At 46.6% G+C, this 14,800-nt stretch overlaps 1 protein-coding gene across 4 annotated transcripts in view; it reads right to left on the minus strand.

The window, feature by feature from the left end:
- Positions 1-1,620: 1,620 nt before the first annotated feature.
- PRKCE (protein kinase C epsilon) overlaps positions 1,621-14,800 on the minus strand; it is a 496,664-nt gene continuing 483,484 nt past the window's right edge. For 2 of the 4 annotated variants that reach the window (XM_001499053.5, XM_023619702.2), the window contains one exon: positions 1,621-4,879. In XM_001499053.5, the coding sequence (XP_001499103.1) occupies positions 4,733-4,879 (147 nt within the window). In that variant the 3' untranslated portion in view covers positions 1,621-4,732. The remainder of the gene's footprint in view (positions 4,880-14,800) is intronic. The other 2 variants (XR_011426089.1, XR_011426090.1) reach the window with 2 other exon arrangements.

The following is a 14,800-nucleotide window of genomic DNA, read 5'->3' on the forward strand; positions in this document are numbered from 1 at the left end:
TCCCCGGCTGGGATCTGAAACTGTGAACCCCGTGCCGCCAAAGCGGAGCGTGCGAATTTAACCACTAAGTCACCAGGCCAGCCCCTCTTTTCTAGTGTTCTTTATGCTAATAACAAAACCTCCAGCTGTTGATGGGAGGTCAAAGACAGCTGAAGCACATGTAGTAGCCCTCTAAATAAATACTGTCGGTTTCTTCAATCAGCTGTCCACCCCTGGAGGGAATACTCCTGATTAGGACAGCTCATCCTCCTCAGGTATAACTTAAAACATACCACCAAAGTATTATCACTTTCGAGGCTAAAGGACTTCAAAGTAAAAAACAGACTTCATAACGTGGCTTCTAAGCCTGCTCTCCACTCATCTCTCTGCCGCTGTGAGCACTATGACAACTTTGTGGTTTTGTGGTAATTTTATTGCATGGAGATCTTCAGGCTGCTGGTAACCCAAGCCCTGGACTGTACAAGGAAATGGAGATGTGCAATCGTCCTACAGATTCCCCTCTGCAGGAAATCTGTCAGACCTGCTGCTTCTCAGTTTGGGGCACAGCCATGCAGACAGACTTTCCTGTTGCAGGATGTTGGAGCTGTCTCTTCTGGGCCACTAGGCAAGGGAGGTGTGGACTGGTCCCATTTCATTCAGTGAGATGCTTGGAGATGTCTTCTGACCTTCATAGAACAGAGCCTCTTAGTTTGGTTCCTCTGGTTTTTATTTACACTCATAAGACAGACATACTGGTGGAGAGCTTGTTTCTCCTGGGCTGGTCACTTACCTGGACACAGCTGCCTGAATGAGAGAGGAAAATACGTGATAAATATAACCTTCTTCTTGGGCTGGGTCTGGAGGTCCACGCTGACGTCTCCAAGTAGGCAGGCGACATTGCTGAGAGGGGAGACCCGAGAGGAGAGTACGGTCCAGACAGTATTCCAAAGCCATCTGAGGGCTGGTGAAGCAGTGATTTGAGGGCTGAAAGGGTGACGAGTTGGCCATCCCCTCACCTTAGGATGACACGTAGTAAAACTGCCGTCATTTCCATAACTTTTAAGGAACAGCGAGTTTTGGCTAAGTCACCGCCATGGCCATGAATGTTGGCTGAGCAGGAAAGGAGGGCACAGGCTAAGCATGGAGCCCCACTGGCCAGTCTGTGCCCAGGCCCAGCCTGCAAGGGGCTCCCAGGCTAGGAAGCGTTTCCTGGACTCCAAGGCCTGAAGTTCTGAGCAGCTAGGCAGAAACTGAGTTTTGAAGAGGCTTAAACAGGAGCTTCTCAGGGCTCAAGGCCCAAGGAGATCCAGCCTTCGCTCCTCTAGAAACGAGGGTGCTGCCTGCTTGGCTTGCCTGTCTCGCAGCACTCCACGGCAGCTCATGACAAGATAGCCCAGAGCCGCATCCATCGCTCAGACCCCCTTCATCCCTCTGGTTGGTGGTGCCTGAAGCACAGAGGCCAGCCAGGGGCAGGCACCGGGAGTGCGCAAACACAGCCCTTTGTAGCTTTTGTGTATCTTCAAAGGCTAAGTGGAGAGCTGAACCCAGGTTTTGGAATTTGTAATCTCTAAGGTACAAAAGGCAAAAAGCTTCCTTAGCGCCATCACAAAGGAGATAAAAATGCTCATTGGGACTGAGAAATAAGATTTAATGTCATTGTATTTATTAGGTTCTGAAACAATACACATTCACATCCTTTTGAATACAGTACATTTGGCACAATAATGTTTACAATGAAATAACACTAATGAATGGCAAGAGATTAAAATTACATCCAGAAAAGAAAAAAATGTACAAATAAAGCATCACAATACAAAAAAACCCCCTAAAGTTGAATACATTTTATATTTAGCCAGAATTATTTTGCACATAATTTAAAAAGAGGTAATTTTTTTTAGCCTTCTTTTTTTTTTTAAAAAGCAAGAATGCATTGCTTTTTCACCTTTGGAGGAAAAAATTATGTCTCCACTTCACAAAGTCCATAATGAGAGAACACAGGAGAACAGCTATCCTTCATATATTTTTTTGGCATTTTTTTTTTGCACTCCTTTTTTTTCTTAAAAAAAAAAAAGAGCTGGAAAGATAAGAAAGAATAGGCAGAAATGTAAGTGTGTCTGCTGCCAAAATCTTGTGAAAACTAAAATGAAACAATGAATCCTCAAGAAACACACAAGCTTTTTTCTACAAACTACATGGGATTAGAATCTACCTGTGCGAGAACTTGGTCAGCTCCAGCCCCAAGCAGGAGGCATCCCAGCCTACCTGGCTTTGGATACTGAAAGGGGGTGACTCTGGACCAGGCAAGCTGCTGACTGACCTCCTGGAGCTGCCGGGTGGAATGTGTTATTATTTGACTTCCCAGCAAAAATGCCAGTTGTCCTGTAGGAAGGGCCCTACCCCCGCTGACATGGGAACACCACCAAGCCCTTGGACAAGGCCATGTGGCATTGCAGTTAGAGCTTGCTTGGTCGTTCGAAGTTCCTCACGGTAAAAGAAGCAGAGGAAGAACAGAGAGCAGTAGTGACGCATGAGTATGACGGGCAGTATTGTCATGTCTTCCTAAAAAATGAGATGATGCCACCATGAAGATGTTTCTGTGCTTGTACTCAACTCCAGAAGATAGTCTCTCCCCAGTACGTCAAGTTACCGAAGATAAGTTAATCTACCGTTCTTTGTCACTTCACTGGTATGCCAAACACACAAATTGATAAAGCATAATATTTGAAATTACTATAAGAACAGATAATAATTACACCTGAGTTTTTAAAAAATAAAAACAAAAGAGAACTGAACGTCATCATTAGGAACAAAGGCTATGACCAGCCAGATGCAAATATGGACATCGACTCTCTCTGGGCTCGAGCTAGTCTCAGTCCAAGCTTTGAGACCACCGTTGAAAACATTCCTTTCTCTTCCCATCTCTATCAGGGCATAATAGAGCACGGGAGACCTGTACGTGAGATTTAATATAGCTTAATATATGTTTACATCTTTTAAAATAAATCAAAATGAAATAAACAGTACAAAGGACCCCCCACTACCCCCGAAAAATGATAGAAGGAAACACACCTTATCTTTCGGTAACTTGAACCAATACACTTACAGAGTATTGCACCTGGACATTATTATAATTATTCTTTCATAGACTAAAGTTTTATAATATGCCTGAACATGCAGCAGTTGATACCTCTAAATTCAATGAATTAATTCCACAGGCCTTGCAGCAAACACTATATACAAAAATCTCAAATGTACAAAAGGCAAAAAGCTTCATTAGTGCCACTTTGCCACTCACAAGTATATATATTTAGGGGCAGCTGGGAAATCCACGTGCAACAGTTGGAATGGATTCCATTCCCTGCTCAATCAGCTCAGTAAAATAGCTAGTCAAACGACCTCCGGGAAACATATACACAAAGCCACAGAGAACCCTTGGAAATCAAAGAATGTAACACTGTTAGCATATCTACAGGAGGTAACATCACATCCATTAAATAGTGTCCACATGAGTTGCCATTGCATGTCACACAGAAACAAAACTCCGAGTACATCTTGCCACATTGTCAGTTTTCAAACTGAAGTTAGTCTTCAGTCTCTTGATACCCTCTGCCTAACCCATGTTTAGCCTCATTCTGCTTGTTCCAAAAGCAGATATTTCATATTTAATTTTACATGTTTAATGTTAAAAAACCACGACACAGTAGTACTACCATTTTGTAGAAGTGTGCAAAAATAACACACCACTGCAGAAAATAAATAGAGTTTATGCTGGGAACTTAGGATGAAACTGGAAAGAGAATTTGGGGGCCAAGTTTCGCTAGAACCCAGGGTCTTGGCCATCAGCGCGGTGTTCAGGCAGGACTTGAATAATGAGGAGCATTACTTGCTTCCTTGTCTCTCAATTCATGTAGCCCTCATGTGCCACTAAAGCATTAATAGCATAAACCTTGGACAATTGGTTTCTCATTGTATGCTAGCCCTTTAATATCTACCTGTATTGATACTAGAATTTATATCTTTTGGCCAATTAGAAAGAAAATTTGATAATATATTTTTCAAATGTTATTAGAGTTCAAAATCAAATTTCCTTTTCCACAAAAAGTGATTTCTTCCATGAGATACATGCTTACACAACTTTGGCATGCCCAAAAGCTAAAACCAAAGCAAGCAAGAAACAGCCATTCCAGAGCAAACCCACACAGGTAGCTAACCTGTGCACCTCCCAGTCCCTCTCCTTCACAGGCACACCTCAAGGGTGCCCACCCTCACGACGAAGAAGCACCAGTCTCTTCTCCTGGACAGAAGGGCAGAGGGCGGCAGGCAGGGGTCTGGAGGGAGGAGAAGCGAGAATTGTCGGGACTCGATGTCCGATAGCAGAGCCAGAGTAGTCTCGTTTCCTTTTTTTTTTTTTTTTCTTTTCAGTAAAAGAAGTGAAGTTGCTTCACTGCCAGGAGGCCCCAAGGAGTTGAACCAGGCTTGCCAACAGACCAAACACGGCAGTGTGTCCAGCCAACTGCTGACCCAATACGATTCTGCATTACTGGTGAGACAAGAACCAAGAGTGCCTTCTGGTCACCAGGTGGAAGGAGGGAGGAGGTGGCCTGGGGTAAGGGAATGCAATAAATAGAGAGTGGACAAGGGGTTGGGGCTCTGGGGAGGAGAAGTAGTTCAAGACCTTCTGAGCCTCTGGCAACTAGGAATCTTCTCGGCACCCCTTCTTGCAGCATCACCAAACTCCACTTGGAGCGGCTTCTTAGGGCATCAGGTCTTCACCAAAGTAGGAGAATCCTTTGAATTCCTCCTGGTTGATCTGCTTCACAATTGCTTCGTCTACGAGTGTGAGTACTGGCTCTTCCCGGGTAAAGTCTTGGTCAAAGTTATTGACGTCTCTTTTGGTTTTCTGTGAGAAGAAAAGAGAAAGCACTGACTCTAGGCTGACCTTCCTCCCCAGGGCCCCCCACTGCCCCGCCCCCAGGAGTGGGCATTGTGCTGACCAGCGTCTCACCAAAGCAGGCCTCTAGCTACTGAGAGCAGACACAGGGCTGTTCCAATGAAGTAACAATGGATGGCCCCAGGACTGGGTGACAGGGGACTTGGAGAGCAAGGATGAGTCCAGGTGAGAAGGAAGAAGGGGTGAGAGGGTATGATGGAAAAGCAGGGAAGTGGGATTCCCATAGACGTGTGTGTGTGCACACACGTGTGTGCCTGTGTGTACACATCGTGTGTGTGTGTGTATGTGTGCAGGTGCATGTGTAGGGTTTGTTTGGGAGAGTGAGATGCATGGCTCCCATCTCATGCTTCTCCTTCCAGCTTCTGCCCTAACCCTCTGGCTCCATCAAGACCTCACTCCTTGTGACTCAGGAATCAAACTTGAATCCCCCTCCCACAAAGTCTTCAGCGGTCTTTCTTTCCTACAGGTAGACCCCCCATAACCTTGCCATGCCTGCTCCATATGACATCCTTTCTATAAGTAGGAGGATGGGTGGGGGGTGGGACCATCTTCTGGGAAGCCTGCCTTGATCCCCACCTGCACTTACCAGGAAGCGTATTTTGTGTTCCCATATTATTTCTACTAGCACACTCACCATGCTGACTTGCAATGAATTGCTTAGGCTTTTGTCTTGACCAAGAGCTCCTTAAAGTCTTATTACACCTTAGGTTCCCAGGAGTAAGTGTCTACCTAATGAATGAACATGTAAGAAAACCCGCCACTGACTCCTCAGCTCAGAAGAACCCAGTTGGAGGTTCAAGTTCCCAAAGGAAGGCTTATAGGTCATGGGAGGTGAAGGGCAGCAATCAAACAAGCACTGGTTTGGGGAGAAAATCAGGAAGTGTAAATAACGCTCTCTGCCTTTAGGGACTTCCAGGTGAGTTGGGAGCCAGTATTCCTGCCCGGAACACACTGTAATGGTTAGAAAAACTTCCACGTAGAAGTTGGGGCTTGGCTGAGACTTGAAGAATGAGTTACAATCATGTTGGCAGAGATGGGAGGAAGGCAGCTTGGCAGGGAGAAAGACGGGGCAGGAACACGAAAGACATACACTCGGGACAACGGGTTCCTTCCCCCGCTGCCTGGGGCAGAGTCCAGCGTGGGGATGGTGGGAGGTGAGGGAACAGTCCCACCGCAGGGGCCTTCAGAACCAGGTGCCCTCTCCCCCACAGTGCACAGCACACGCTGAGAAGATAGAAGGTGGTCTGGCAATGCTTTTTCAGACAGCGATTAATTGGTGTTACTCAAGATTAGTGACCTGGGTGATGGAATAAACCTTGTGGAAAGATTAGCATTCTTATTTGTAGGAGGAATAATATTAATATATGCCATGTTCTATGGAAATCAGTAACCCAAAAGATGTTAATAATGAGTCTATCAAAAATGTGGTTTTGAGACAAAGCTATATTTTATACCCTGCTCTTGGAGATTCATCATGCATGTTGGCAAATTAAAAGTTCTGAGACGTCATAGAACCAAGAAACCTGGTTCACTTTGTTAAGGCCAGGCTTCCTCAGACTTGACATAAAGCTTTTTTTTTTTTCCGAACAGCTTCTTAATCTTTCTCCTGGGAGCAGAGTTCTGCAGAACATGGTTTGGGAAATGATGCTTTACAGTTTACTAAGCGTCTTCATGTTCATTTGCTTATTTGATCCTTAGAATAGGTAGGTATTATTATCCTGATTTTACAGAAGAGGAAACTAGCTCAAAGAGGTTGGTGACTTGCCCAGAGTCACCCAACTAGTTAAGAGCAGAGCTGGACTCAAATCCAGGTCTCAGCATGATGCCTTCCATGGTGTGGAATGTCTGGAAAGCTGGATACTGGAGAAGTGAGAAGACGTAGCAAGGGTTAATTCAACCAGGAGATGCTTAGGTCAAGCCACTAGGCTAAAAGAAAGCCAAACAGGCTTGCCAGTGGGCAAGCATGGTGGGAGAGGGCTGTGGGTCGTGGAGAGAAGGGATAATGTGGACTGGGTGAGCTCGGTAGGGGAGTTTCTTTTCAAATTGCCCCAGACTGAGGTCAGAATCAGATGGACAGCATTGAGCAGAGATGAGCTAATCTTCCAATCTTTCAGCACGCATCGGTCCAGCTTGCTGTCTCCTCTCTGAGCTTCAGCTGCATAGTTGAGTAGGTCTCAGAGACCTTGGAGGGGAGACAGAAGGGGGACACAGAAAACCCAAGGGATGGAAACAAGACCTGCAGCTGAATGATGTGCATATTGTCCCTTGAGATGGGAAAACTGAGGAGTGGCTTAGTCATCTCTACCAGGAGGGCTGGCCCCAGGCAAGAGGACGATCTGTTCTCTGTCTCCAGTGTGTACAGAGCAAGAGGAAAAGGGGGACCCTGCGTGGAGAGGGACTTCAGAGAGGAACAACAAAGCTCATCCCCACAGTGACGCACGCCGGAGACTGGAGGGCCAGGGCCTGGGGAAAGGGTGTGGTGATGCCGCTTCTGGAGATCTCTCTCGAAAGAGGGATGGGTTCACTTTGATCGAGGAAGGGTTACAGAGTATGGGCCCGTAGTGCTTGGGGAAATGAGTCCAGAAGGAGAAGTAAGGTGGGGAGAAGGTGGCAGTGACTTGGGAAGCATTGAGTTTCGTCAGTGACCAAGAGGCATCTTCAGTGGAGGCGGAGGGGGAAGGGAACCAGAGGGTAGGAGGGGTGGGAGTTAAGTGAAGAAGAGAGGCGAGAAATAGGGCAGGAGGGAAACTCAATCTGTAGCATCACCCAGCATGGAACATGCCCAGACCCCTGTGTTTTCAGGGCAGTCCCGCCTCTTTCCCAGCTTCCTCTCAAGGGCCACTAATGAGGGGGAGCATGTGTACAGAGAACTCTGGGAGATCTGTGAACGCTCTGGCATTGGCTCTCCCTGTTTATGGCTCTCCCTGTTTACCTACCTGTTTGTGCTTCACCTTTCAGTCATTAGTGTCCATTAGTCATGGAAACTGGTTTCATTTCCTGAGGTCAACTGAGCATAGTGACGAAGCTAGATTCTACAGGATGTTCGAATTTCACAACTTGCTGATTGCGTACCAGGGAACGAGGCTCAATTAGGGACACCATTCCCAGAGGACCTCTAGCTCCATAGCTGGCTAGCTTGAGGAGCTATCTAGCTCATCTCTGCACTTTTCAGGGGTCCCAGAATCATGGGTGGCACTTGGGCGAGTGTGCCATTCTTCAACAGCTCTACAGAAAGACATACTTGGCTCACCCACCCCCTTAAGCAACCTGGCCCAGGCCCTATTTTCCTTGGAGACACTTTAGGTGCATGTCTGTTACTCATTTCCAATTCAAATAATCAACATCCCCACTATGGGCAATTCCCGACTATTAACCTTAGAGGCTTGGGAACTTTTCCAAAGCAAATATCTCTGAAAACCCCATCCCCTATTAATAGCATGTAGGCAGCATAGCGTCCTTAAATTTGGAGAGGACTAGGGATTATATCCCTTACTCACTGTTTTCATTCTTTGAAAAGCTGCTGCCTCCCTCACAGAACAGGCACAAGACTCGACTCCCAGGTTCCGACTGGCAAATTCCCAGAGACACTCCCTGTTTACCTGGATCTTCCGTCTTCCCATTTGCCTCCCCTAATGTCTAAATGTCAGGCTCTGAGCTCACACTGCACAGCCTGAGAGGTGACACTGGGACACATGGAACAACCTTCTAACTCTTCAAATCTTATCTCCTCCATGAAGCCCTTCCCACATCCTTTTCCCATGCTTATGGGCAGCTGCATGGAGTAGCAGAAAGATCACTGGCTGACCTCTCATCCCGGTACTGTCCCTTCCTGGTTATGACACCATGTGAAGTCACCCTTTGAGCCCTGGTCTTTCCGTCTGTAAAATGGGGGTGGTAACAGGCACTCTATAGGTCACCTTGAGGACTAAATGAGATGCCAGATGTTAGGTGCCTCAGGGCAGACCCAGACATATCAGGAGCATCCAATAAATGTGAGTTCCTCCCTGCCTCTGAGTCTTAGCACCTGAGTCCCATGGGCACGCATCATGCACAACTGGGCTGTGTTACCCACCACAGTCCATGAGGTCTGCCCATCCATGCCATAAGCTTCCTGAAGGCAGGGACTGAGTCTCACATTTCTCTGTATGCCTCCAAATCCTGAACCAGTGCTGAGCTGGGGCCCACCTGAACATCCTAGTGCTTCCTCCAGTGATTGAGATTCTTCTAACGGTGCCTCACTGCTCTTGGGATCAAGTCCCAGGTTCTTACACTCACCCACTTCTAAGGCCCTTTAGGATCTCGTCCCTGCCTACCTGCCCAGCTTCATCTCCGGGGCCCTGCTCAACCATGAAGCTCTCTGGACTCACTGGCTTCCTCCTGCCTCTAAGCCTTTGCACAGCTAATCCTCTGTCTGGAACACCCTCTCCGCTCCTTTCCTTCTGCCCCATGTCCCCGTCACTGAGCTGATGACCCCTCACCTCTCCCATCTTGGCTTAGATGCCCTTCCTTCAGGAAGCCTTCCTTGTGCCTCCAACCCTCTTATGGGTGCCCCATCATCTCCCTTAACTCTTATCACAGCCCTCATTACACCAGGTGTCCAACTCCTTTCAACTAAGCTGGGGCTGGGCCTGGGTTGAACTCGACATTCCATTCCCCGCCCAGCACATGGCCTGGCACAGAGCGAGTGCTCAGTAAATATCTGCTGAAACAATGAATGAAGGTTCCCTCTTGCTGCTACTTTATCTAGAGCCAGTAGAGTGACCTTGGTTCAGGACCAGTGGCAGCTGTCGTGCCACAGGGGTTTTTCCTTTGGGGAAAAGAAGGCAGAATGGGGAGGGGGCTGAGGTCTGACTTACGAAGGCCCTAGAGTAGGGCAGCCCAGACCATTGCTACCCTGCAAGGCCCTGAGAAACAGGCAGGCTTACACCTGGTGAATGGCCAGCAGCAGTCACCTTGGGGGACTAGGGTTCCCTGACTGTTGATAGAAACAGATTCCACCAGGGTTTAGGAAAATTCCATCCAGACAGATGGGCTAAGGGAGTTTAGGGACTTGGTGGGTCTGTCTCTGACCCTTGTGGTTGGTGTTAGGGGAAAATGACATTCCCATCCCTTTGGCATGCCTTCAGAAATAAGGTCTTGGATTGGAGAGGTGGGGCTGACCTTGAGGGAAGGGCACATTTCTGGCATCTGTAGTGGGGGAGGGGGATAAAACTTATGGAAACAATGTTACAGGTCACTCCAGATCCTTCTGAGAAGCAAAGCCACTGGGCCTGTCTTATAAACCACTCTGAGGCCACTGAGGGCTGGGGGCTCAGCCGGCTGTGGTAGTGTTTGGACCCCAGCACCGACACGGGCAGGCGGCCCAAACACTTGCTTCCTGTCTGGCTGGCACAATTCTTTCAGAGCCCTCACTGTACTGAAGTCATAAACACAAGCTTTCAGAGGAGCCAGCGATTTCTGCTTCTGTCTTCATCTGCTTACAAGGAGATTAACAGACAACTTTGTTCTAAAGTGCCGAGAAAACTCCCTGACCTCTCAGGCTAGGGCCCGGGGCTGGCTTTCATGTGGCCACCTTGCTGGTCCCCCTGCCCACCTCTTCCCCTCTGCCTGGTGTGACAGCAAGGGCACAGGTAGCAGAGTGACTGCAAGCCAGGGGTCCCCTGCCCCATGCATGCAACCACACCTGGAGAGACACCCTGTCTCCACATAGTCTCCAAAATGCCAGCTTTCCTCCAGGCCCGTCAGGTTCCCACACCCTCTGAAGTCTTCCCTGACACCAGCTGCACCCCGTCTCGTGCTCCTCCCAGCCCCGTGGCACTTCCTGGATCACACGTTGTGTCCCTTCTTCTAATATTTTGCGTGTGTAACATTCTCCTCTCATATCCCACAAGACACCTAATGCAAAGTAGGGCACACAGCAGACACAATACTCACTTGCTCAAAATAATTTCACTCACTGTACTAGTCAAACCCAAAATTCCTCCTAGCTTTGAAATGTCAGTATTCTTATCTAAGCTCTACTTTCCTCTTTTAAATATTCTAAAAGAAAAAGCAAGAATTTAAATAGTTAGAATGCTTGCTCAACATCAGATCTTGACATACATACATATACTCATTACACCCAAACATTCTAATTAAGAGAGTATATGTGCGTATGTTTATACACACATGCTGACATGCGAAGTTAAATGAAATATGGAATGTATAACTGTATATTGTCTTGCCTGAAAAAATGAAGGTTGGAACAATTTCAAGTTAACTACCATTTACCTGGAAATCTCTCTGAACATATTCTTCCATCCCTTTTCCCTCTTTTAAATTTTGTTAACCAAGACTTGGTCATACTTTTCGATTTTCTTTATAGAAAACAGGGCAAAATGTACAGAGTTCGTCTGGCACTGGGCTGCCCATGGAACCTATCTTGCTACCATGGTTCCCTACCATTTTTTTTATCCATCTCTTTCTCAGAATGTAGTTGCCGGAGCTGACTGCTTGATTCCTGACTGTGTGGTCTGAGCAACGCCAAGTGCATTGGCATGACCCTCTACTTGGTGGGAACTCTTAGATGAAACCAGTCTCTAAGACAGTATCGAGGTTTTATCATTTCTTAAGTAGCTGTAATGAAACATAGATGCTCTTAGTTTTATCACTCCAATTTAACCCTGTTATGGGTTAAATTGTGTCTCCTAAAAAAGATATGTTGAAATTCTAACGCCCAGGACCTCAGAATGTGACCTTATTTGGAAATAAGGTCTTGGAGACACGCAGAAGAAAGGCCGCATGCAGATGCGCAGGGAGAACACCATGGGAAGAGTGGAGTCGAGCTGCCACAGGCAAGGAATGTCTGGGGCTACCTGAAGCTGTAAAAGGCAAGGGAGGGTTCTTCCCCTACACGTTCCAGAGGGAGCATGGCCCTGCTGACATCTTGATCAAAGACTTCTAGTCTCCAGATCTGTGAGACAATAAATCTTGGATGTTCTAAGCCATCTAGTTTGGGGTGATTTGTTCTGGTAGCCCTAGAAAAGCAATACAAACCCCAACCCCAACCTTCTTTCCTGAAATTGATTTTTTGAATCCAAATGTAATCCTTTACATTTGACCTTGGTTTCTTCTTATTTTGGCACATATTTCTAGCCTGTCAAGATCACCATAAATAATGATTCCGTAATTTACCCCCCTGAATCTCAGTTTATTTACCTACAAAGTGGCAATAATGCATATATCTAGTTTGTGGAGGGTTATATGAGAGCATACAAGTAAAGCTCCTGTAAACTCTAAAGGACTATGGGAATGTCATGTTAATTCTGTCATCCATCTTATTTTCTATATCCTTCAGCTACTTGTCATCCTAAACTTTGATTGGCAGATCTCCCATCTCTCTAATAAGACATGTATAAAGATATGGAGTAAAGCAGGGTAGTACCAGAGCCCTGTGACCCGGCATCTGCAAAGAGCCCTCTTGCAAAGCGGATACCGGGTCCCACCAGCACACTTTGGGGGCGTGGTTGTTAAAGCCATTGTGAATCAACCAGCCGTCATCACTTTTTTCATCTTATTCAGGAAGATGATATCAGAGTCTTTCAGTTGCTTCGCTGGAATAAAGACACAGATGCTTGTAGCATTTCTCTGGTCTATTGGTCTAGAAATGAAGTTAATTGGCTCCAAGTGATTACCATTTTCCCCTTGTGTCCACAAACTATCTTCCCACAAAAACGTCTAGAAACTTGCTTTATTAACATCCATCTCACAAAGTATGCCAAATCTTCATTTCCCCTATTCTCAAATACTTGGAGACTGTTTGCCCATCTCCCATCATTTGGCATCACTGTTCTAGTCCATCAAATCCAAATGACCACATAGTGGGCAAGGCAGATTCTTCATGAACCTGAGATGTAATTCACCTGGGCCTGGAACAGTGGCTTCACACTGGAATCAACAGGGAACTTTAAATAGGAGTAATGCTGGTCCGACCCCCAGAGATTCAGTGTAATTGCTCTGGGATCTGTCCTGGGCACAGGAGCGTGATAGCTCCCGGGTGAGTTTGATTAAATGTAATTCATTAATTTGCCTCTGGTTTCTCTTCTTTCAGTGGTTTTTGCCCTAATCTCTGTACTTTGAAGATATTTCTCTTTGGGGAAAAGTTAGAGGCAAAACAACAGCCTTGTGGCCGGCCTGGTGGCACAGCGGTTAGGTTCGCACACTGCATCAGCGGCCCGGGGATCGCCAGCTCAGATCCCGGGTGCGCACCTATGCACTGCTTGTCAAGCCATGCTGTGGCAGGTGTCCCATATATAAAGTAGAGGAAGATGGGCATAGATGTTAGCTCAGGGCCAGTCTTCCTCAGCAAAAAGAGGAGGATTGGCGGCAGATGTTAGCTCAGGGCTAATCTTCCTAAAAATAAGTTAATTAACTGAATAAAATAAAAAATCTTAAAAAAAAAATAGCCTTGCTTTGGGTCATCATTTGGCACAGTGGTTCTCCATCCTGCCTGTGCATCAAAGGCAAACACGCAGCTATGTGGACACCTGGGCCTCACCCCCCACCCCCCCATGAACTGGGATCTCCAGGGGCGGGGCCCGGGCCTCTTATTTTTTCAAAGCTCCATGAGTGATTCTGATGTGCAGCCTGGTGGAGTCCCTCTTGCAAAGGAGTAGTGGATTTCTTTCTTCCTTCTGTGTCTTAGTGGTTTCAAAAGGCTTTTTTGTTGCCTAAAGGCCTATTTAGGGGCCTAACGTTCTGGATTTAGCTTCCTCTCAAGTTCACACTCTGTATTGGCATCCCTTCTCAGTTTCATGCCCTTCTGTACTTATTTTATATTGGTCTTTATAAAATTGGGACATCCAAGAGCCCTCTGAGAGGCAGTGTGGCTTAGTGGTTTAGCATGCGTGCTGTGCAGCCAGACTGCCTGGATTCCATTCCTGGTTCTCCCAAACTCCGTGGCCTTGGGCAAATTATATAGTGTCTCTGTGCCTCAGTTTCCTCATCCATAAAGTGGGGATACTAGGAGTCCTCCCCATCTATTTGTTATAAGGATTAAATGAAATAATATATGTAAAGGGTAAGAATGGCACATGGCAGAGAGTCGATGTGAATTATTAGCATTGCTTCTCCATCAATATTTATCACAACTGTATGGTTAGAACAAACAGCACTGTCTTTGAGATGATCCCTGGGTGAAATTTGTCCTTGACCTTGGTTCACACGATCATCATCGTCTCACTGGGGAACCCGCATGCTTTCAGCTCCCACGCACGCCAAATCTACAACCAGCCCGTCTTCACTCAACAGCTAAGAGCCAAATGTGTCACCCGCCAAAAGAATCTTCTAGATTCTTTTTTGCCTTCCTACACTTGTTTTCCTTTCTTCATTTCCACTGACATTACATTTATAGTATGTACTTTATACATCCTGGTGGGCCATCTTTAAACTTTCTGGAATAAAGCAAGATAGGAAAAACAAAAAGGAAGAAAGAAAGAAGAATTTTACTCTTAGCTCTGCCGGCTGTGACGTCACGTCTGCTGTTCTCTCGAGTGTGCAGGGTGTGCGAGGGTACACAGCGAAAAGGTGCAGGGGACTGGGGGCCACAGGGAGCTGCAGAGACGGGGGTAAGGTGGGCAGCTCGTGCCTCACCTGCTGATGTTCTCTTCCCGACCCCGGGGATCCCAGGTCGTTTGAATTCCCAAGAAATGCTCCAGGTACATTTTCATGTTAAATCTCCTAATTTTTAAATGTTGCCAACTAATTCAGTATTTTTTTTTTTAAATGGGAGCCTGGCTGAATGGGTTGCACAATCCTCCAGTTTGTGACCTCTCCTCTATTTAGTAAAGTTGCCTCCATCTGTTAGGGGAGAAGAAAGTCAAGACCCATTTG

Source organism: Equus caballus, chromosome 15, assembly GCF_041296265.1.
Source record: "Equus caballus isolate H_3958 breed thoroughbred chromosome 15, TB-T2T, whole genome shotgun sequence".
NCBI lineage: Eukaryota > Metazoa > Chordata > Mammalia > Perissodactyla > Equidae > Equus > Equus caballus.